Below are 23259 nucleotides of genomic sequence, written 5' to 3' on the forward strand. Positions count from 1 at the left end.
CTATTTTCTCACGCCAAGAAGCCAGCAACGCCGTGGACATCCAGGGCCCTGGCAGTCTGCAGGAGCCAGTCTTGGATTTGCCTTCCACAACTCATCGCTGGCTTTTCCCAGCTTTAACTAAAGCTGAACCATTTTCACTACCACGGCACCCAAATTGTTTTCAACATAGTGATTGTGACTGGGTATTCTAAGAATTTAGAGGGGGTGGTATGACTGTCTATGTATTCAATTGGATTTAAGGCCGAGACTGTGGACAAAAGACCAAGCGAGGTTGTTTAATCAGCTTCCACCACAGCAACTATTCTTCAGAAGGTACTTTATTTGTAGCTGGGCATATCGGGTTCTTGAAAGTTCCCAGAAAAACTCGAGTCTTTTCAGAGCTGTGTCGAGTTTGATTTTGAAGACTGTGAGACAGCACCCCTGCGGAATCTGGACTTCCACCAGAATCATTGAGGATGCTGCAAGAACAAATCCCTGCTGCAATGATCCCACAACCTCAGGAGTCGGACTACAGCTCTTAAATGCCCCATCGCAGGAAACGAGTTCGGCACCAGGACGGTGGCTGATGTTTCCTCAGAAGTTGTTTTCGGTGCTGGGGCACATCCGTAATCTGTGACCTCACTGGGACTTGATCGTTTTTTTCAGGTTTTCAACCTCCACCTGCAATAAAAGTTTCTAAAATGTTCAAATTGTGTTGAAAGAGCCTTGTTGTTAGTGTCTGTTGATTTGTTGGCATTCTAGTGCCACCTGCAGGCCCTATGGCGACACTGCAGGATTGCCAGACTGGTCGTCTCACTTGAAATGTTCATTTCTAGCTCAGGAGATGGCACTAAATCATGTTTCTTTGTAACTAAAAGAAGTCTTGAGAATTAGATTTATCATGGCTGGATGAGGTTGACACAGTCAACCTCCTTGAATCCACTTCTACTGTGTTGTAAATAAAACAATTAGAGGTTTATAAAACTATCACAACATGGATAAGGTAAATGATCCGTCTTTTTTCCCTTTAAAATGAGAGGACATAGATTTAAGGCTATAGGGAAAGATTTAAAAGGGGCACCTTTTAATAGAGAGGCTGGTAGGTGTGTGGCATAAGCTGTCAGTGAAGAGATGGACATGATTTTCAAGAAGTACTTGAACAGGGGGGTTTACAGCAGGGGTGAGCCACCTTTTTAAAAACTCGCATTCCACGAAGTAATCCCTATGCCATTGGTGCTCTGTGATTAGTAAGGGAATGGCTTAAGGTGGAATGTAAGTGGGAAGGGAAGGCTGAGAATCACTGCTCGAGACCCAATTGTTACTGAAAAATTTTGCTTGAAAAAAATTATCATTGGTCCATTTCCTTTGGAGTTCTGAACCCGTGCACATAACGAGTCAATTAGATATGATTAAAACAGTGGGTTTCAAACTTTTTATTTCCACCTTAAGCCATCCCTTACTAATCAAAAAGCACCGATGGCATAGGGATTACTTAAGGTGGAATGTGAGTTATTAAAAAAAAGGTTGTCCACCCCTGGTGAGAGTGATATGGAGTGAACTCAAGGAAATGGAACCAGCTTGGGTAGGTCAGCATGGACAGGTTGGACTAAAGGACCTATTCTCTTGTTGTTCAACTTAATAACTTCTCACTATCTACCCTCATGACATATATGCCTGATCTCATGAGACACTGACCCTTTCAAGGAGGTTTACCTGCAGTGCTTTCCATTTGGTCCTCTCTTCTGCAATCTCTTCTTTTAAGTCAATTACATCTCTCCTGTCAATCATAAAGAGAACAGACAGTCAGCTAAGTCTTGCTCGGTTATGCCCCTGTGAAATGTTCAACCGCACAGCAGAGAGGAGTTGCGTCATCTTTATATTAAACTGTGTCCCTTGCCCCCTTCTGATATACTGGGCTCGATAATGAGCCACAAGCAGGTCATCGCTTCTCCCATTTATACTCTGGTTAGTAGCATCAAAGCCAAGTTCAGATCTAGCTTTTCTCCATCCCCTCTCCAGCCTTTATACGGAAATAAAAAGCTGGACCAGGTGACCTCTGCTCCAAATCAACTGAGGTCTGGTGTTACCGTCACAATGCAGAGGAAACAAGACAAAAGAACCTAATGTACGTGCATACTCTTTACTTACGACTACTTCCAGCCTACAGTTTGCTAGGTATTTTCACTACTTGCTTCAGTCTCCATCCTGCTTCCTCAATAAACAATCCAAGTTTGTCGTGTCCCAGTTATTTGATGTTGGGCTATCTAACCCCAATTCTCCATCAGTACCAGAGCACCACAGGGCTGTGTTCTTAGCCTCCTGCTCTACTCACTTTACGTCTACAATTGTTTAGTTCGGTATGACACCAACACCATCTACAAATTCGCTGACGATACCACGGTAGTGGGTTGTATAAAGGAATGAGTCAGCATACAGGAGGGAGAGTGAAAACTTGGCTGAATGGTGCACCAGCAATAACCTGGCACTCAATGTCTCCAACACTAAGGAGCTGATTGTTGGCTTCAGAAAGGGAAAGCCAGAGGTGTACAATTCAGTGATCAGTGGGGGATCAGAGGTGGAGAGGGAGAGGAATTTCAAGTACTTAGGAGTCTCTATCTTAGAGGATCTTTCCTGGACCCAATACACTAATGGCATCAAGAAGAAAGCACGTCAGCACCTCTACTTCCTTAAGAGTTTGCGGAGGTTTGGTATGACCCCAGAAACACTGGCAAATTTCTACAGATGTGTGGTGGAAAGTGTGCTGACCGGCCACATCACAGTCTGGTTTGGGGACACCAATACCCTTAAGCATAAAGCCCTCCAAAAGGTAGTGGACTCGCCCAAGACATCACAGGCAAAGCCCTCCTCTCTATCGAGAACATTTACAGGAAACACTGCTGTGGGAGAGCAGCTGCAATCATCAAGGATCTACACCACCCAGCACTCGTCCTGTTCTTACTGCTGCCATCAGGAAAGAGGAATAGGTTCCACAGGTCTCGCACCACAAGGTTCAGGAACAGCTGCTACCCCTCCACCATCAGACTCCTTCCTCAACAGCAAACTCAGTCAGAAACACATTTAAGAACTCTTACTTGTGCACTTTATTGATTTTCTTCTCCCTCTATTGCACTGTCAGTTTGTTTACATTCATTATAGATATGGGGATAGTGCCGGAGGATTGGCGCATTGCGCATGTGGTTCCGTTATTTAAAAAGGGTTCAAGGAGGAAGCCTGGCAACTATTGGCCTGTAAGTTTGACATCTGTGGTAGGTAAATTAATGGAGAAAATTCTTAGAGATAGTACTTATAAACATCTGGATAGACAGGGTCTGATCAGGAGCACTCAACATGGATTTGTGGGAGGAAGGTCATGTTTGACCAATCTGATTGAATTTTTTGAAGAGGTGACTAGGAATGTGGATGAGGGTAGCGCAGTGGATGTTGTCTATATGGACTTCAGTAAGGCCTTCGATAAGGTACCACATGGAAGGTTAGTTAAGAAGGTGCAGTCTTTAGGTCTAAATTTTGAGATAGTCAAATGGATTGAACATTGGCTGAAAGGGAGAGGCCAGAGAGTGGTAGTGGATAATTGTCTGTCAGGTTGGAGGCCGGTGACCAGTGGTGTGCCTCAAGGATCTGTATTGGGCCCATTGTTGTTCGTTATATACATTAATGATCTAGATGATGGGGTGGTGAATTGGATTAGTAAATATGCAGACGATACTAAGATAGGTGGAATAGTGGATAATGAAGAAGGTTTTCAAGGATTGCAGAGGGATTTGGGCTGCTTAGAAAAGTGGGCTGAAAAATGGCAGATGGAATTTAATGCTGATAAGTGTGAGGTGCTTCATTTTGGTAAGAAGAATCAGAACAGGACATACGTGGTAAATGGGAGAGCATTGAGGAATACAGAAGAGCAGAAAGATTTAGGAGTAACGGTACATCGTTCCCTGAAGGTAGAAACTCATGTGAATAGGGTGGTGAAGAAGGCTTTTAGTATGCTGGCCTTTATCAATCATTGCATGGAATATAGGAGTTGGGAGGTGATGTTGAGATTGTATAAGATGTTGGTGTGGCCTCATTTGGAGTTCTGTGTGCAGTTCTGGTTGCCTAATTATAGGAAGGATATAAACAGAGTGGAGAGAGTGCAGAGAAGGTTTACCAGAATGTTACCTGGGTTTAAGCATCTAGAGTATAGGGAGAGATTGGACAGATTAGGTCTTTATTCTTTGGAGCGTAGAAGGTTGAGAGGGGATTTGATAGAAGTATTTAAGATTATGAAAGGGATAGACAGAGTGGATGTGGATAGACTATTTCCGTTAAGAGGAGGAAAGATTAAAACAAGAGGACATGAGTTAAGAATTAAGGGGCAGAGGTTTAGAGGTAACATGAGGGGGAACTTCTTTACTCAGAGAGTGGTAGCCGTGTGGAATGAGCTTCCGGGAGAAATAGTGGCGGAGGAGTCAATTGTATTATTTAAGAAAAGGTTGGACAGGTCTATGGATGAGAAGAAGATGGAGGGTTATGGGCATTGTGCAGGGAGGTGGGACTAGAAAGGGGTGTTTGGTTCGGTGCAGACTAGAAGGGCCTAATGGCCTGTTTCCGTGCTGTAAATTGTTATGTTTATGTTTATGTTTATTATCTGTTCACAGTTCTTTATTTTTTTACATGTATTCACTGTGTACAGTTTTTTTTTCACACTACTAATGAGTGGTAATTCTACCTCCCCCACAGAAGAAGAAATCTCAGGGTTGTATGTGATGTCATGTATGTTCTCTGACAATAAATCTGAATCTGAAATCTGATCAAAAAGCATATAGCTGCAGAGCTCAGAAATCTGAAATAAAACCAGAAAATGCTGCAAATACCCAACAAGTCATCACCCTGAAGCATCCACGTTGTTTCTCCCTTTTCTACCCAATGCAGCATTTTCTTCTTTTATCCCAGTTATTGATTTATTTTGTTGCAGATTATATTGCTGGATAACCAAACGTGGTAGATATTTTTCCTCTCCCAGTTAGTTTCAATGTTCTTTTTCTTTTTAATTTTTATTATTGGTTTTTATGAGAAATACAATGCAATGAAGAAAAGGGAATGATACTGAAATTACAATATCACATATGTGTATATATTAAGATAAAATTTCAGACAGTGTAAACTCACCCCCCACCCCCCCCCCCCCCCACTGCAATGGGTGAAAATAAAGAAAAACATCAAAAGTATTATATTAAAAATCCCCACTGAACCTATTCTAATAATAAAAAAGAAAAAACTAACAAAAAAAAACTGAGTAGCTTATCCTGAGGGTCACATATATTTTTCAGCTTTTAGTTCCTACCGTGAATCAATATCTCATCTGGAAGAGAGAGTACATCTAATCACATTAGAAACATTTACATCATATGAAATAAGTCATAAAAGGTTTCTGTGTATCTTCAAATTTCACCAATGAATCAAAAACATGACATCTAATTTTTTTTCTAAACTCAAACAGGACATAATATGAGAAAACCATTGAATCACTGTTAGAGTCTCGAGTCTTTCCATTTGAATAAGATGGCTCTTCTAGCCAACAATATAGAGAAGGCTACAACCCATTGAACAGGTACAGAAAAACTCCCTATGTCAGGGTCAATAACTCCGAAAAGAGCAGTTATTGGACTGGGTCATAGCTCCACCTGACACAGTTGAAAAGAAGTTAAAATTTTCTTTCCAATAGATTTCTAAGGATGGACAAGACCAAAACTTATGTGTCAATGTAGCAATATCAGATTTGCATCTGTCACAAGTAGGGTCAATATTAGAAAAAATACTAGCCAATTTATCCTTGAACACGTAAACTTTGGATTGGATTAATGAATGTTGGGCAAATTGTCAATCCTGTACCTGATCCAAGTTACTCAATGCCTGTCCATCCCATCAATAGTGCAATAAAACTGGCTGAAAGCCATTTAATTCATGCTGACCTGTCTTGTCCTTAAACTGATGTTGCTCTATGCAATTGATCGGTGCAGACCCAGACATTGGATATTGGTCTGTCTCTCCCAGTTCATTATTCACAATCTGTCTCGAATAGTTAACAGTGGACTACCCTGCCTCAGTTAGTTGATGAAGGCTCATTATTTTTAGTTAGATGTCACTGGAATGTCTGCTATTATTTCATTAATGTTGGTCGAGTTGGTTGTTAGTCGATGCTGGACTCTCCTGTTCCAAACAAACCCTCTCAGTTTGAACTTTCTCTGTTAATTGATGTTGGTCTGTCCTGTTCCAGTTAGTCAAGGATACCCTGTTCCACTGAGCTGATCTAGTTTAGAAACCCATGAAATTTCCCACCAGGCACACTGAAATACCACAGCACTCTGATCCCAGATATTTATCACTGGTTCCACATGGTCACCACCTCTAAATCCTCAAACTCACTCTCCAATGGCTGTACTTGTACCAAAAGTTCTGTGGTCCACCATCACCTTCTCAAGGGAATATAGGGATGAACAATGGATGTTGGTCACTTATAAAAGCAATTCTTTGCCTCAGTGAATTGATGCTGTTGTCATAGCTCTGTCATTTGACAAGGCTTGTACAATATTAGCTGATGCTTTCTTTTCTGAGCACAGTTAAATGATGTTGGATTATTCAGACCCAAGTAGTGAGTGTTAGCCTGTCCTGTCCCAGTTAGTTGATATCGGTTTGCCTGGCCCTCCAATCCCATGGAGAGAATATTGGTCCCTCCTTTCCCAATGACTTCATATTGCCTGTGACACTCAAATGAAATAAAGAATGGGGTTCATTTACCAGGTAAAAATTACTTACAAATATTGATTCTTCATCAGGTTGCAGGACAGGTGCAGGCTTTGCAGTTCTGCTTGCAGACCTACTATGGAGTCCGTCCAGTCTGCCTGCCTCTGTGTTTTGTTTGCTGAGTGAGACAAGATCATTCCTGGCCTTCCAGCAGTTGACTGACACCTTTGGTTTGGTGAAGGCTTAGACAGTTGGATGTAAGGATGGGGGACTTTAGCTGGAGCCAGAGGTGGCATTGATCTCTTGGCATCCTGTGGCTGCTTTAAGAGAAAGAAAAAATTAGAACATCTAGAACTACCATAATTAGAGCAAATTTAATCTTGGAAAGATCAAAAAATATAAAGCTTCAGAGCCCAGAAATCTGACACGGTTCACAGAGCTGTCAGTGCCATGTTATTACAGCACCAGTGAATCTGGCACTGTCTGTAAGTTCTCCCCGCGTCTGCATGGGTTTCTTCCCATCTTCCAAAGACGTACGGGGTTTGTAGATTAATTGGTGTATTTGGGTGGCACCAGCTTGTGGGCTGGAAGAATCTTGTTAGTGTGATGTCTGTTACAAAAAAAGACAGAAAGTTCTGAAAATACCCAAGAAGTCATCAATCTGAAAAATTAGCTTTGTTTCTCCCTGTTCCATTCAATCTGCTGGGTATTTCCAGCATTTTTAATCACAATTGTCTGTTATTGATCTACCCTTTTCCAGATGATAATGCTGGATTGTCCAATATTTAGTAGAGGGACAAGTCGGTTGGAGTAAGTACAGAAGATGGCTTAAGGTGGGGCTTCCTTGATGAGCAGAGGAGGTTAAAGGAAGATTTAAGAGAGGTTTTTAAAGGGATTCTGATGACAAGGTCTATAAACCAGAAGAGAGAGATTTTTGTTAAAGAAGTGGTTGGGATGGGAGAGATTTTTGTAGCTATGATTGGAATGGATTCTGATCAATGATTACTTTACAAATGGATTTGGAGAAATACTGAAAAAGGAAAAGCATTTGGATGACACAGTGGCACGTTTAGCAGAGTCGCTGCCACACCCCTCTATCAACATGGGTTCAATCCCAACCTCTGGAGCGGTCTGTGATCAGTTTTCATGATCTCCACATGAATTGGTAGAATCTGGTGGAATTAGAGGGAATACAGGGACAAGAAAATGGGATTAGTGTAGGATTAACTTTCACATGGACTCAGTGGGTTGAAAGGACATGGGATCATGACGTAGAAGCAGACCCCGCTCTCTTCTGAGTTCAGGCAAAACATCAACTATTTATTTTTCAATCTCCTCACATTCTCATCAAGAGAATCTCGGAGGGTTAGTATGAGCTATTTACTCCTCAGTTCTCTACCATTTACTGTGAATGTCCAACCTTGCTTTGTCCTTCCAAAATGCAACAACTCACACTTGTCTTCATTAAATCTCATCTGCTATTTTGCAGCACATTTTTCCATCTGGTCCAGATCCCTCTGCAAGCTTTGAAAGCCTTCCTCGTGTCCACTACACCTCCAATCTTTGCATCAGCTGCAAACTTGCTGATCCAATTTACCACATTATCATCCAGATCACTGATAAAGATGACCAGCAATGGTCCCAGCATGCCATTAGTCACAGGCCTCCAGACTGAGAAGCCATCATTCACTGCCACTCTCTGGCCAATGTCGAATCCAGTTTACTACCTCACCATGAATACTGAGCGTCTAAACCTTCCTGTCTAACCTCACATGTGGGACCTTGTCAAAGACCTTTCTAAAGTCGATGTAGACAACATCATAAGCTTTCCAGGCAACCATCTCAAAAAATGCTATAAGATTGGTTAACCATGACCTACCATTCAAAAATCCATATTAAGAATCCCTGACTATCCAAATGCTTGTACATCCAATCTCTTAGAACACCTTTCAAAAAAAAACTACCTACTGCTGATGTCATGGTTACTAGCCAATAATTTCCTAGGTTATTTTTGGAGCCTTTATTAAACAACAACAACATGAGCTATCCTCCAATCCTCCGGAACCTCGCCCATAGCTAACGACATTTCAAATATATCTGCCTTGGCTCCTGCAATTTCTATATCAGACTCCTTCAAGGTGTCTGACCCCAGGGATTTATCTGGCCAATTTTGCTTTAAGACAGCAAGAACTCCTCCTCATTAATGAAGATAAAAATAAAATGGAAGGTGATGGAAATCTGCAATAAAAACAAAATGATGGGCAGTCCGAGGAGGGTGATCTGAAGGGATAGTGGGGGGGGGGGGGGGGGTGGGGGGTGGGGGAAGAGAAACAAGCAGAAAAACTAGTCATTTGTTTGCCATCTTGGGAACAACCTGCTTCACTCCAAGCCTAGAACCGTGGAATGGTGCTGGAGAAATTGTTGGTCAGATGTGCACTGTTAAAGGGTTGGGAGCATTTATTTAGTGTCCCTAGTACTAGTAGCAGAGAGCTGTGCCTGCACTGAGTCAAGAGGTGGGTGGTTTCATATTGGTTTTCCTTGATTGTAATTTGTACCCTGTTCATTGTGTGTGTTCGTCCCCGCTCCGATTTTCCCACATTTGTCTATAAATTGTATGCGTGCGTTTCCTTGCCCATGCGATTTTCTCAAGTTTGCAATAAATTGTGCATGTATGCAAAAGTAAGTTTAAACAGTGGGGGAGGGTGAGCGCAATATCAGGGCTTGCCATAGGTGCTATTTTCCCCCTGGTATGCTACCGCATCAGTAGTAGGTGAATTATTGGATGGTATTCTAAGAGATCAGACATCCATTATTTAGATAGTCATGGACTGATTTGGGACAGTCAACGTGTGTGGTAGATTGTGTTTAACCAATTATAGAGTATAGAGTTTTTTTTAGGAAGTTACCAGGAAAGTTGACAAAGGAAAGGCTGTGGAGGTTGTCTACATGGACTTTAGTAAGGCCTTTGACAAGGTCCCACATTGGAGGTTAGTTAGGAAGGTTCAAAGGCTTCATGGTGAAGCAGTGAATTGGATTCTACAATGGCTGGACGGGAGAAGCCAGAGAGTAGTGGTACTCTGACTGGAGGCCTGTGACTACTGATGTGCCCCAGGAATTGGTGCTGGGACCATTGTTGTTTCTCATCTATATCAATGATCTGGATGATAATGTAGTAAATTGAATCAGCAAGTTTTCAGATGACCCTAGGATTAGAGACGTTGTGGACAGCAAAGAAGGTTTTCAAAGCTTGCAGAGGGATCTGGATCAGCTGGAAAAAATGGGATAAAAAATGGCAGATGGAATTTAATGCAGACCAGTGTGAAGTGTTGCATTTTGGAAGGACAAACCAAGGAAGGACATACATGGTGAATGGTGGGGGACTGAGGAGTGCGGTAGAACAAAGGGATCTGGGAATACAGATACATAATTCCCTGAAAGTGGCGTCACAGGTGGATAGGGTTGTAAAGAGAACTTTAGGCATATTGGCCTTCATAAATCTAAGTACTCAGAATAGGAATTGGGATGTAATGGCAAGTTGTAGAAGACATTGGTGAGGCCAATTTTGGAGTATTGTGTGCAGTTTTGCTCACCTAACTACAGGAAAGATATCAATAAGATAGAAAGAGAGCAGAAAAGATTTACAGGAACTGAGTTACTTTATTCCCTGGGGCATAGAAGAATGAGAGGAGATTTTGATAGAGGGATTTAAAATTATAAGGAAATAGACAGAGAAAATGTAGAGAGGCTTTTTCCACTGAGGGTAAATGAGATGCAAACTAGGGGACATGAGTTAAGCGTGAAAGGGGAAAAGTTTAGGGGGAATTTCTTCACACAGAGAGTGGTAAGGGTATGGAATGAGCTTCCAGCTGAAGTGGTGAATGCAGGCTCAATTTTAAGAAGAATTTGGACAGGTACATGGATGGCAAAGGATGAAGGTCCATGGACTGGGTGCAGGTCAGTGTGACTAGGCAAAACAAATGGTTCAGCATAGATTAGAAGGGCCGTAGGTGCCTGCTTCGGTGCAGTAATATTCTATGATTCTGATGTTGAGCTACTTGAGAGTTGTTAGAGCTGCAGGAACAGAGAGAAATTACACAAAACCCAGACCCACTGTCTGTGGCAATCATTGTTCACCCATTTAGATTTATTCGATGATTATCTCATTTTATTCTCCCCATATTTGTATCAGCTCTATCCAGATTCTACCACTCACTGATGAACCCGAGGGCAAGTCTTTTATCAAGAGGCACACCTGGTGGTCTCGTGAAAAGTTCATAGATCCTCCACCAGAGGTCAGACACAGAAGCAGCAACTCTACAAACCATGCTCATCCAGGCAAGTGACGAGTATTCCATTACATTCTTAATTTGTGGTGTCAAAAGGCGAGTCAATGAACAGGCTACTGTCATAGAGTTCCACAGTACAGAGCAGGCCCATTGGCCCAACTCATCCATGCTGACTGAGTTATCTACCCAAGCTAGTCCCACCTGCCTGTGTTTGGCCCGTATCCCTCTAATTTTTTTCCTCTCCAAATTTAGGTCTAAATTTCTTTGAAACATTTTAATTAAACTCATTTATTTCTCTGACAGCTCGTTCTGCACAACCACCACCCTCTGTGTGGAAAACCTGCTGCTCAGGTCCCCTTCAAATCTTTGCCTTCCCACCTTCATTTTAAATTTATAGTTAGACATACAACATAGTAACAGGGCATTTCAAATCCTTTTACACCCAATTAACCTAGCACATTTTGAACAGTGGGAGGAAATTGGAGTCCCGGAGGGGTGGGGTGGGGTGGGGGGTGGGGGGGAACCATGCAGACACGGGGAGAACGTACAAACTCATTACCAACAGCATGAGATTCAAACCCAAAACCCGATCGTTGGCACTGTAAAGGTGTTGTGCTAACTACCATCCCAATCTATACCCTTAAGGGTACCCAGTCTTTGGCCTGCTCTTTTAGCCAAGGTGTTTATGAAGCTGTTTATGGTAGAGTCGAGGTTCAGGTCAACAGTGATCCTCAGGATGTGGATGCTGGGCCTCAGTGATGGTAGGGCCATTCAATATCAAGAGTGGATTGTTGGACGGTTATTGAAGAAGCTTATCGTCTCGCCCTTTGTGGAATAAACGTTAAATGCTTCTTGTCATCCTCTACTCCAATGCTTTCTAGTTTTGTCGTATTTAACATTTGTTTGATGACTTTGCAGCAGTGGGAAACTCTTCTGAATTAAAACCAGCACAAAAGGTAAACTCACAGCAGCTGAAGCTCTGGTGTGAGTGGGTGGTCTCTGGCGATTTGCTCTTGGTCTGTCTGCTGTGAGGTGTTTCAGTTTCTCCGAAGGTTGAGTCAATATGTCAAAGATCACTGGTAGAAAATGGGGAGAAGTTAAGGTCTTAGAAAAAAAAATCAATCACAGAATAACGATTGGTTAGTTCATTCCAGGTCAACCGTAATTGCTTCTTAGCTGTTGGGAATTTTAAACATTGTTTTTTTAAGATAAAGGAGACCATTCAGCTCATCAAGTCCATGCTTGCTCACAGAGGAACCCCTTTCCCCATTAATTATCCTGTAACCTTTCCTCTTCATGTTGCCATCAATTCCCACCCAGATTCTATCAGTCTTCAATGCACCCTTGGTCTAATTTTCTGCAGCCCTATTAACCTTTCAAACCACATATCTTCGGGATGTATGAAGAAACCAGAGAAAACGTGGTCATAGGGAGAAAGTATAAATGTCCACACAAGCAACAGCAGAGGTCAGGATTGAACCATAGACCATCAAGTATTACAGCAAAGTCCAGGCCCTTAGGCCCCCGATCCTCATCAACAATCTAATCTTTTCCTGACCTCACGCACTTAACCCACTATTTCTCAAAAACCTTGTAGATTTCTAAGAGTCTTTTGAATGTCCCTGTTGTACCAGCCTCCACCACCACCCCCAACAATGCATTTCAAATAAAAACTTACCCTTGACATCTTCCCTAAACTTTCCTTCGCCACCTTAATGTTGAGGCTTCAACAGATGTCCTCTGGTCTTTGCTGTTGTCATATCATGAAAAAGATGCTGGGTCTCCACCCTGTCTAAGCCCCTCATAATTCTAGATGCCTCTATTAAGTCAACTCTCATCTTTTGTTACTCCAAAGAGAAAAAAGCCATTGTTCTGTCAACCATGCTTCATATGACATGTCCTCCAATCTAGGCATCATCCTGGAAAATCTCCTCAGATTTATTGTCAGAGTACATACATGACATCACATACAACGTTAAGATTCTTATTTCTGCGGGCCAGGCAGAATGACCACTTATTGGTCGGGCACAAAACAACTGTACACAATGTACACATGTAAACAAATAAACAAATGTAAACAACTGACCATGCAGTACAAAGAGAAGAAGAAAAAGATCAATAATGTGCACAAGTAAGAGGAGGAAAGATTAAAACAAGAGGACATGAGTTAAGAATTAAGGGGCAGAGGTTTAGAGGTAACATGAGGGGGGACTTCTTGACTCAGAGAGTGGTAGCCGTGTGGAATGAGCTTCCGGGAGAAATAGTGGCGGCGGAGTCAATTGTATTATTTAAGAAAAGGTTGGACAGGTCTATGGATGAGAAGAAGATGGAGGGTTATGGGCATTGTGCAGGGAGGTGGGACTAGAGAGGGGTGTTTGGTTCGGTGCGGACTAGAAGGGCCTAATGGCCTGTTTCCGTGCTGTAATTGTTATGTTATGTTATGTTAAGAGTCCTTAAATGAGTCCCTGACTGAGTTTCTCATTGAGGAGTCTGATGGTGGAGGGGGAGCAGCTGTTCCTGAACCTGGTGGTGTGAGTCTTGTGACACCGATACCTCTTTCCTCATGGCAGCAGTGAGGACAGAGTGTGGGTTGGGTGGTGTGGATCCTTGATGATTGCTGCCTATCTCCAACGGCAGGGTTCCCTGTAGATGTTCTTGATGGTGTGAAGTATTTTGCCTGTGATGTCTGGGGCGGTGTCCTCTAGCTTTTACATGGCTTTACAACTCGAGGGTATTATTGTCCTCATACCAAAACATGATGCAGACGGTCAGCACACATTCATGCCAGGGTTTTCGATGTCATACCAAACCTCCACAAACTCCTGAAGGCGTAGAGGAGCTGATGTGCTTTCTTCAATATACCATTGGTGGGTTGGCTCCAGGAAAGATCCTGCAAGATAGTGACTCCTAAGAACTTATATTTGCTCATCCTGTCTACCTCTGATCCCCCAATGATCACTGGATTGTACACCTCTGGCTTTCCCTTCCTGAGGTCAACAGTCAGCTCCTTAGTTTTGATGACATTGAGTGCAAGGTTATTGTTGGTACATCATTCAGCCAAGACTTCAATCTCCTCCCCTTCTTTTATACAACCCACTACCCTGGTATCGTCGGCAAATTTGTAGATGTGTTATTGTCCTTCTGAGCCACACAGTCGTAGGGGTAAAGTAAGTAGAGCAGGGGGCTAAGAACATAGCCCTGTGGTGCTCTGGTACTGAAGGAGATTGTGGAGGAGGTGCTCTTCCCAATCTTCACTGATTATGGTCTGGAGGTGAGGACATCCAGGATCCAATTACAAAGTGGGGTGTTAACTCCCAGGTCTTGGAGTTTGCTGATTAGTTTTGAGGGGATGATGGTGTTAAATGCCAAACTGTAGTCGATAAAGAGCCGTCTGATGTATGCATCTTTGCTGTCCAGGTGTTCCAGGGCTTTGTGTAGAGCCAGTGAGATGACATCTGCCATAGACCTGTTGCTGATTTGCTTCAACACCAGCCTTTTGAAACACTTCATCACTTGATGCGAGGGCCACTGGTCGATAGTCATTTAGGCAGGTTTCCACACTCCTCTTGGGCAATGGTACGATTGACGCCTGTTTGAAACAGGTGGGTACTGTGCCCTGCCAAAGTAAGATGTTGAAACTATTTATGAATACTTTGTTATGTTGGTCAGCACAGAATTTTAATATACTCTTCCGGGTATTCTGTATAGACCAGATGCTTTCCTCAGATTCATTCTCCTGCAGGCAGCCCACATGTCATCCACTCCAAAATATCTACATCCTTCCTGTGAAGGATATGACCAGATCAAAACGCAATCCTCCAACCGCTGAACTCAATCCTCCAACCGCTGAACTCAATCCTCCAAATGCTAAACGCAATCCTCCAAGAACTAAATACAATATTCCATATACTGAATGCAGTACAGAAAGAATTGAGCACAGTCCTCCAAGTACTGGAGCTGTGAAGCTGCCGCTCTAATGTCCATACCACGATGCTGCTGGTTATATTAATCTCATAAAGCTTTAATCAACACTTCAAAAGGAATAGGTGGTCAGTCTAGGAGCTTCAAATCTAGCAGTGGTCAGCAATTGTAAAATGTGCAAACTGCTCACATCCAACGGCTAAGCTCTAAAGAAACCAGATCCTGGTAGTTAGGCAGTAGACACACAAGGGTTCCTGGGTTTGGTTCAGCAGGGCATGTTCCCATCTTTCTATAGATTCAGTTATATTGCAGCTGTAGTCACCTTTACCTGCATCATTGGTCCTGTCACTGGCTGGTTTGACGAGATCCTGTGAGGCCCGAACTTGTTCCTCACCAACTCTGCAAAAAAAACATTTCAAATCATTGCATGCCCAACATCTCACTTTTTATCCAAACAAAATCAAGCTATCAATGCCTAAATCAGACATTTCTTTGTCAGAGTTCCTCTATCAGCTCCTGTGACAGTATTTCCTTGAAGTCCAATTGTTCGACATTCCACCTCAACCCCAAAGATGGCCGGCCCAATTCCCCAACCATCGTCATTAATGTTTCCCAAATACCCTCATCCATCAGGCACTCCCACTCCATCATTGTTGGAACTCCTGGACCCATTCATCACTTCTTCCTCATTCAGACACCCTATTCTTGTAGTGTGGTTTGCGGAAGGTCAAGTGACTTCTCCATCTGGAATCTGGTGGGAACGTAGATTGTGAAAGATCATGCGACCTTTCCATCTGGAACCTAGTTGGAATTTGCATCGCCTGTCAATCAAAGTTGGACTCTGCCCACCCATTAGTGCACACCTGACAACTGGCCCCTTGAATAACATAGTGATTACCTGGGCCGGACCCTCCATCTTACTGTACTATAAAGTCCACCACATTCAGTAGCTCTTCTTGTTTTACTCTTCGCCCCCGAGACGAACCCTGTGTGAAGAACTCTGTAGTCAATGCTGGAGGAGTTGCTGGTAAGGTGGGCACTACATATGGGATCAGGGCTGTTAAATACTGTTGCAGTTATAGTTAACATCTGAGCCGTGCCCATGTAAGACAAGGAACAGCGGGCAGAGTATTGTAGACCTTGGTTGTGATAAGTCTGTATAAATACAGGTAGTTGCTAGTATCGGTAATATTAAGTCTGATGTGACTGGTTTCACTGTGTTGTGTGATGAGAAAACTTTCAGGTGTAATCCCTGTTGCGATCCCCGTACAGGTCCAGACCCACTATTCTTTGCACCCACCAAATGTTTTCCTCCTGACAGAACAATTTAATTGGTGGGTATGGAGAGAGGAAATGAAAGCAGATATTTTCCACTGAGGTTAGATGGGACATAAACAAGGGGACATGGGTTAAGGGTGAAAGGGGAAAAGTTTAAAGGGAACTTTAGGGGGAATTTAATCAGGCAGAGAGTTGTAGGAGTGTGGAGCGAGCAGCTAGCTGAATTGGTAAATGCAGGCTCAATTTTTTACTTTCAAGAAAAATTTAGACTTGTATATGGACGGGAGAGGTATGGTAGGATATGGTCCGGGTGCAGGTCAATGGGACTAGGTAGAAAAATAATTTTCTATAGGTTAGAAGGGCTGAAATCAATCTATGGTTTTAAAAGAGAGAGAGAAAAAAAAGTGTGTGAGTGAGTGAGAGAGTCAACAGGCAACATGTCTATTCCACTTACTTATTGAGCTTTGTAAACAATGTCTTCACTTTCACAGGAGGAGGAACCTTTTTGGAAGGCATCAGGTTGGGCTTGACTGTAGATTCTGACCCTCCATCCTTGGACGCTTTCTTCTCATCTGCAAAGAGATATAGTGCATGAGAGAGAGACCACAGGAAGTGTTAAGAGTCAAGTTTATTGTTATTTGATTTTACAAATACAACCTGATAAAATAGTGTTCTCCAGTCCTTGGTGTAAAACAACCAGACAGATACATATACAAACAATACACTTGCAGGACGAGTGTTCATATCTAAAAATAAATACATGAATATGAGAGTCTTGGATGGATTCTGGGAGTATCTTCTCTGGGCGCTCAGCATTCTCACTGCCTCTGCCCATTCCTTTCAGCATTCAAAATGTTTCTGTGAGATCTCTCTCATTCTTTTGTACTCTAGTGAATACAGCCCAAGAGCGGGATAAACGTTTCTCATATGTTAGCCCTTGGAATCATACCCTCTCCAGCATCATTACATCCCTTCTAAGATAAGGGGTCCAGAATTACACACCGTTCTCCAAATGAGGCCTCACCAGTGCCCCGTAGAGCCTCAACAACACCTCTTTACTCTTATACACTATTCCCCTTGAAATGAACGCTAAACATAGCATTCACCTTTATTGCTGATCTAACCTGGTGGTTAACCTTTAGGTTATCCTGCACAAGGATCTCCAAGTCCCTTTGCATTTCCAAATTTTGAGTTTTCTCCCCACCTAAACAATAATCCACCTTTTTATTTCCTCTTCCAAAATGTACAGCCTAACATTTCTCAACATTGTATCTCATCTGCCATTTCTTCACCCACTCCACTAAACTGTCCAAGTCTCTCTGCAACCTTTCGATTAGGGTCCCTCATGGTTTGCTGATCACATGAGATCTATGCTAAGTTGGCTTGGTCATAAAATTCCCCTGACTGGAGGCCAATGGATGCTACAAGACTGACAGAGTTTCTCCAGTGTTTCTGTGTTTGGAGGCCTGGTGAGGCAGGTGAAAATATAGGTGGTCTGATTAGTAAGTTTGCAGATGTTAGTTAGGAAGGTGCAGTCTTTAGGTATAAATTTTAAGATAGTCAAATGGATTGAACATTGGCTGAAAGGGAGAGGCCAGAGAGTGGTAGTGGATAATTGTCTGTCAGGTTGGAGGCCGGTGACCAGTGGTGTGCCTCAAGGATCTGTATTGGGCCCATTGTTGTTCGTTATATACATTAATGATCTAGATGATGGGGTGGTGAATTGGATTAGTAAATATGCAGACGATACTAAGATAGGTGGAATAGTGGATAATGAAGAAGGTTTTCAAGGATTGCAGAGGGATTTGGGCTGCTTAGAAAAGTGGGCTGAAAAATGGCAGATGGAATTTAATGCTGATAAGTGTGAGGTGCTTCATTTTGGTAAGAAGAATCAGAATAGGACATACGTGGTAAATGGGAGAGCATTGAGGAATACAGAAGAGCAGAAAGATTTAGGAGTGACGGTACATCGTTCCCTGAAGGTAGAGACTCACGTGAATAGGGTGGTGAAGAAGGCTTTTAGTATGCTGGCCTTTATCAATCATTGCATGGAATATAGGAGTTGGGAGGTGATGTTGAGATTGTATAAGACGTTGGTGCGGCCTAATTTGGAGTTCTGTGTGCAGTTCTGGTCGCCTAATTATAGGAAGGATATAAACAGAGTGGAGAGAGGGCAGAGAAGGTTTACCAGAATGTTGCCTGGGTTTAAGCATCTGGAGTATGGGGAGAGATTGGACAGATTGGGTCTTTATTCTTTGGAGCGTAGAAGGTTGAGAGGGGATTTGATAGAAGTATTTAAGATTATGAAAGGGATAGACAGAATGGATGTGGATAGACTATTTCCGTTAAGAGGAGGAAAGATTAAAACAAGAGGACATGAGTTAAGAATTAAGGGGCAGAGGTTTAGAGGTAACATGAGGAGGAACTTCTTTACTCAGAGAGTGGTAGCTGTGTGGAATCATCTTCCGGGAGAAATAGTGGCGGCGGAGTCAATTGTATTATTTAAGAAAAGGTTGGACAGGTATATGGATGAGAAGAAGATGGAGGGTTATGGGCATTGTGCAGGGAGGTGGGACTAGAAAGGGATGTTTGCGAACCAAACAGACTAGAAGGGCCTAATGGCCTGTTTCCATGCTGTAATTGTTATGTTATGTCATAAAAATTGGTGAAGTAACAATTCATGAGGAAGATTGCCAAGGATACCACAGGATATAGATCAGTGGAAATTTGGGGAAAGAGACAAGAGTTCAGTGTTCAACAAGGAAATCTGCAGACTGTGGGGTCAAGTGCTGGAGAAACTCAGCAGGTCACACAGCATCGAAAGGAAGTGAAGGGCAGTCAATATTTCAGGCCTGCGCCCTCTGTCAGGAATTATCCTAATAAGGGGGGAAGAAACAGCAAAACATTACACAAATGTTTGGTTTTGTTTGATAAGCAGGCTGTAAAGGAGGAATTAACAGAAATTATTGGAAAGCAAATAGAGCTGGAGAAATTCACGGGGTTGGAAGCCAGTGATCATTTGTATGCAGGGTGCCAGGGCCCTTGTTTTCTTCACAATAGCAGCTGATTCAAGAAAAGTCACACCTTGAAGGAAATGATGCTGTAATTCTGCTGTTCATAACTGTGAGAAGCCAACTCAATGTGTCTGCAGGTGTCCACACCTTGTTCTTCACAACACTAATCAGTCACGTTAACTTCCCTCAACACCATGAACACAAGCTTCACGGGTAAAAGTGTGTTGCTTAATGTAGTGAAAGTAACCCCCAACAAAAAGATCCTGCATTTCTGTAGCAGGGAAGGATTCTGGATATGCCATGTGTGTTTCACTTTCACCCCTGTACACTTGTAGTTTGGGGGGGTTAAAAGTGATTAAATTGTTCCAAGCTGTTCCCAGCATAAAATCATAGACGTAGAATCCTACAGTGTGGAACAGGCCATTCAGCTGTCCTCATGGACCCTGGCCAATGAGCATCCTCTGTATTAATCCCATTGCTCAGCACTTGATCCATCGTGTTCCATACCATCGTGTTCCTTGCTGTGCATATAACCAACAACCTATCCTGGACCCACAACACCTCCTTATTAATCAGGAAGGCGCAGAAAGCACCTACACATCCTAACGATGTTGAGGAGGGCAAGGCTAGCAGCCCCCATTTTGACAACATTTCCAGGAGCACATTTGAGAGTGTCCTGCCTGGTTGTATCTATAAGCCCCTTTCCCATTTAATTGGGCACGCAGTGTCCCGGGATAGGAAGCCGATTGTGCTGGTTCCGTTGGGCCACCTTTAACCGGGACACTGAGTATTTTTTACACTGAACACAACTCACCCCCTGGGGATTGGAGTGTTTCTACCTTCAACCAGAAATGGGTGGCTTTTTCAACCGGTGTAATCGGCATGCTGGTGTCAGCTGGTGCTGGAGATACAAGTATCAGTAGTGTTCATTATTGCATGCAGAATAATTAGATGAGTCAGCCAATGAGGTGAAGCAAAGAACTTTGCCCTACACAATCAAAGAGAGAGGGAGAGAGAGCTCCATAGGATGGTGCCTGCTCCCTCCTGGTACTCATTTTCACTCACACGCCCTCGTGAAGCTTGCGCACAGGCATGTTGCGAATATGGTGGTTGCAATGCGATTTCCAATAGCCGCAGCTGTCTACAGGAATAGGGCATCAATCCCCAGTATGAAATGACATCATTTGATGCCAGCATGCTGTTCTCTTTTTCCCCTGGCCCCTGTCCCAGTTAATTCCTCGGACAATGTGCCAGAGAAAAAGGGGCCATTGTGTGGTACAGTAGCTGCAAAGCATCAGATCAGAAGTCAATACAGTGGATCTTTAAAATGGCCACAAAGATCTGTGGGGTCCCCTTTCCTCTATTGATGGCATTGAAAGAGAGCTCAAAGAATTCGAGAGGACCCCTTCCATCCTTTGACCCACTACTAGCCAGAAGGAGGTATAGAAGCATCATTATCAGGACTGCTAGGCTGGGAAAGAGCTTCTTCCCCCAGACGGTGAAAATGATAAACAGTACCCTGTAACTGAGTAAATCATCCCAAAATATTTATATATATTTATTTTAAATTGCCTATGTACACACAATTATTATGTACTGGGCATGTATGTGTATACACTGTAGTCCAGAGAAATACTGTTGCATCTAGTTATATATGTAGTCAGATGATAATAACCTTGAACTTGATTCACTCGCTCATCCACACACTTAAATGCTGTCAGTGACACAGCTTCCACTTCTCTCTGGGCTGGTGCATTTCATGACCTTATCTCTCTCTCTCTCTGGGTGAAGACCCTGTGAGTCCTCTCTGAATCTCTTCACTGATATTTTCCAGTTGCATCTACCTCTAATGTGGGGGGAAAGTTTCCTGCAGTCTCCCCTCAGTACTCGCACATGGCTGGGACCTGCAGGAAAGTTTCCTGCAGGCCGCTACCAACAAACTAACCCACATTCAACACCATTGCATGAATTTTGTTACAGCATCTATTTCCTTATTCACTGCCTCAAAACAATCCGGTACATCCTTCAGTGAAAATAGCTTGTCAGAGTATTCTAAACAAGCTCATTGATACCTATATATTGATATCGACTCAACAGCATTTCAAGGTTCCCGCACATTAATTTCACGTTTCACGCTATTTACAATCCAACATTATTTTTCAAATTAAAAAGTCCATATAAAGCTCATTGAACTTTCAGATCATCATACTGAAAAAAAAATACAAGTTACTGGCTGTCACAGATCACTTTACAAGACGGCAGCATTTTCTGTTCTTACCTTTGCTTTTCCAAAGACCCAACTCTGGAGTCTTTGCTGTTGCCATGTGACTGGTTTTAAACCCTAAATTAAAATAGAAATCCAAAGAGGCATTGGTCCAGAGCAGCTGAGCAAAGTGAAAATGAAGAGTTATCGGAAGCTGAGGTATTAACTTTCTGCCACAGGGACCCTTGGTGAGTTACGAGCACTGGTATCCTTTACCAACAGCATTTAGGACCTGGCATCTCAGAATTTCCCACATGCCTTACTATTTCAGAAAGAGGAAAATTAACAAGTCGTTTGAACCCCACTTCCGTTACACAGTTAACTTCTCTCCACTCAAACCCCACCTCCACTCCTACACCCACGTAGAATCTAAAGGGGTAGGGAGGACATTATTGAAAGAAGCCCTGTGAGCATCCGTTTGCAAAACAGCTGGGCACACTTGCAAAATGCAGCCGTGCACAAGTTGGCTGAGCCCACAGACTACTCCACATACTATGTGGTTGAAAACAGCTTCCTCAGTCTGTGGAATCAATGTCGTCGCTGCAGAAACCACACAATATAAAACATCAGGCTAGATTTGAAAGGCTTCCATGGTATACCACCCAGAAGCGGCTCAATCCACCTTGTAACCTTGGATGCCAAGTCCCACAGCATCGTACCTCTGGGACCCACTCATTGACCAATGGTCCTTGAACTCCATCTTGCTCTCTCGCCCCGCAGATTTCACTGAGAGTTAATTAAATGCTCCGTTTCAAAGTAATCCAGCCAAACCAACTAAAATGTAGATTCAGGAAGGGCCTTTACAAATGATAAAAGATCTGCTTCTTCGATTTGAAGGTCATGGTTTCTAGTGACTAATTGTCTTGCATCTTGTTCTCCAGTTTCCTTTGGGAAATTGTCTTTAGATATAAAAACCTGAACAGAAGGTCAAGAAATCTTAAGGGCAGATTGCCATCAATGCAAATTTGAGTTCAGGTAGTCTTCTGTGCTAGTTTTTAAACAGCATACAAAAGAATTGGGCCCTCTGTCAACAAACAACCATGCTGTTGAATTAACTCAGATAAAAAGCAGGTCAACACTTCACCTGTGAACCTGCAGGGACCATCTACCGCACGTGATGCTACCTCTGTGGTTTCCGCTACATCAGGGAGACTGGTCGCAGGCTGGGTGATCATTTCGCTGAGCACCTTCTGTGGTGAAAGGCATTTGCATAGATGTATGGGCTGGCAGTTCGAGCCTCCCTGACCTTCCCTCACCCCTCCCAGATTTCCCAATAAAGGCCGGCGTGCCCGGAATTGCCCTCTCTTGCTCCTGTACCTGGAACCTGGGCAAGTCGTGTATCGGTAATGCTCAGGTTTTTGGTAATTAAAGATGTTTAATCACTCCATCATGTCGATGTGATTATTATGTGCTCCACAATTTAATTACCAAAACAAAAGCCATGGAAACTGAGCATACAGTGCAAGGCAGCAGCGATCAGGAAGATGCCTGGTCACCCAGCCCACAGAAGGTGGAGTCAACCCAGCCACGTGGTGCAGTAGCGGACGCACCCCTGGGGTCTGCATCAACTCTGCATTGGGTAATGGGGGGATTTTGCCAGCCGACTACATTCACGATTGAACGCAGGGAGCCCAACGCAGACGTTCCCTTCAAGAGGTGGCTGCACGGGGATGCGGACGTTCATGCACCATCACAACCTAAGGGATGCTGAATCTCCAGTTTGCATCCGTTGGCAATCAGGCATTTCAAATAATTAGACACTGCTGAACGTACGTTGAGG

General features: G+C 43.1%; 1 protein-coding gene across 2 annotated transcripts; it reads right to left on the reverse strand.

Moving 5' to 3' along the window:
- Nucleotides 1-299: 299 nt before the first annotated feature.
- Nucleotides 300-21893, reverse strand: sh3d21 (SH3 domain containing 21). 2 transcript variants are annotated; one of them, XM_069896155.1, is made up of 7 exons: nucleotides 21495-21893; nucleotides 16657-16774; nucleotides 15253-15323; nucleotides 11970-12079; nucleotides 6790-7034; nucleotides 1693-1756; nucleotides 300-660 (listed from the first exon to the last, which is right to left on the reverse strand). In XM_069896155.1, the coding sequence occupies exons 1-7, from the start codon at nucleotides 21538-21540 to the stop codon at nucleotides 619-621; spliced, it is 696 nt and encodes a 231-aa protein (XP_069752256.1). In that variant the 5' UTR covers nucleotides 21541-21893; the 3' UTR covers nucleotides 300-618. The 2 variants fall into 2 exon arrangements, with proteins under 2 accessions (XP_069752256.1, XP_069752255.1); XM_069896154.1 differs by having other exon boundaries at nucleotides 6790-7037; nucleotides 21495-21892.
- Between the last annotated feature and the right edge of the window lie 1366 nt (nucleotides 21894-23259).

The sequence above is a fragment of the Narcine bancroftii genome, chromosome 8 (genome assembly GCF_036971445.1).
Source record: "Narcine bancroftii isolate sNarBan1 chromosome 8, sNarBan1.hap1, whole genome shotgun sequence".
Lineage (NCBI taxonomy): Eukaryota > Metazoa > Chordata > Chondrichthyes > Torpediniformes > Narcinidae > Narcine > Narcine bancroftii.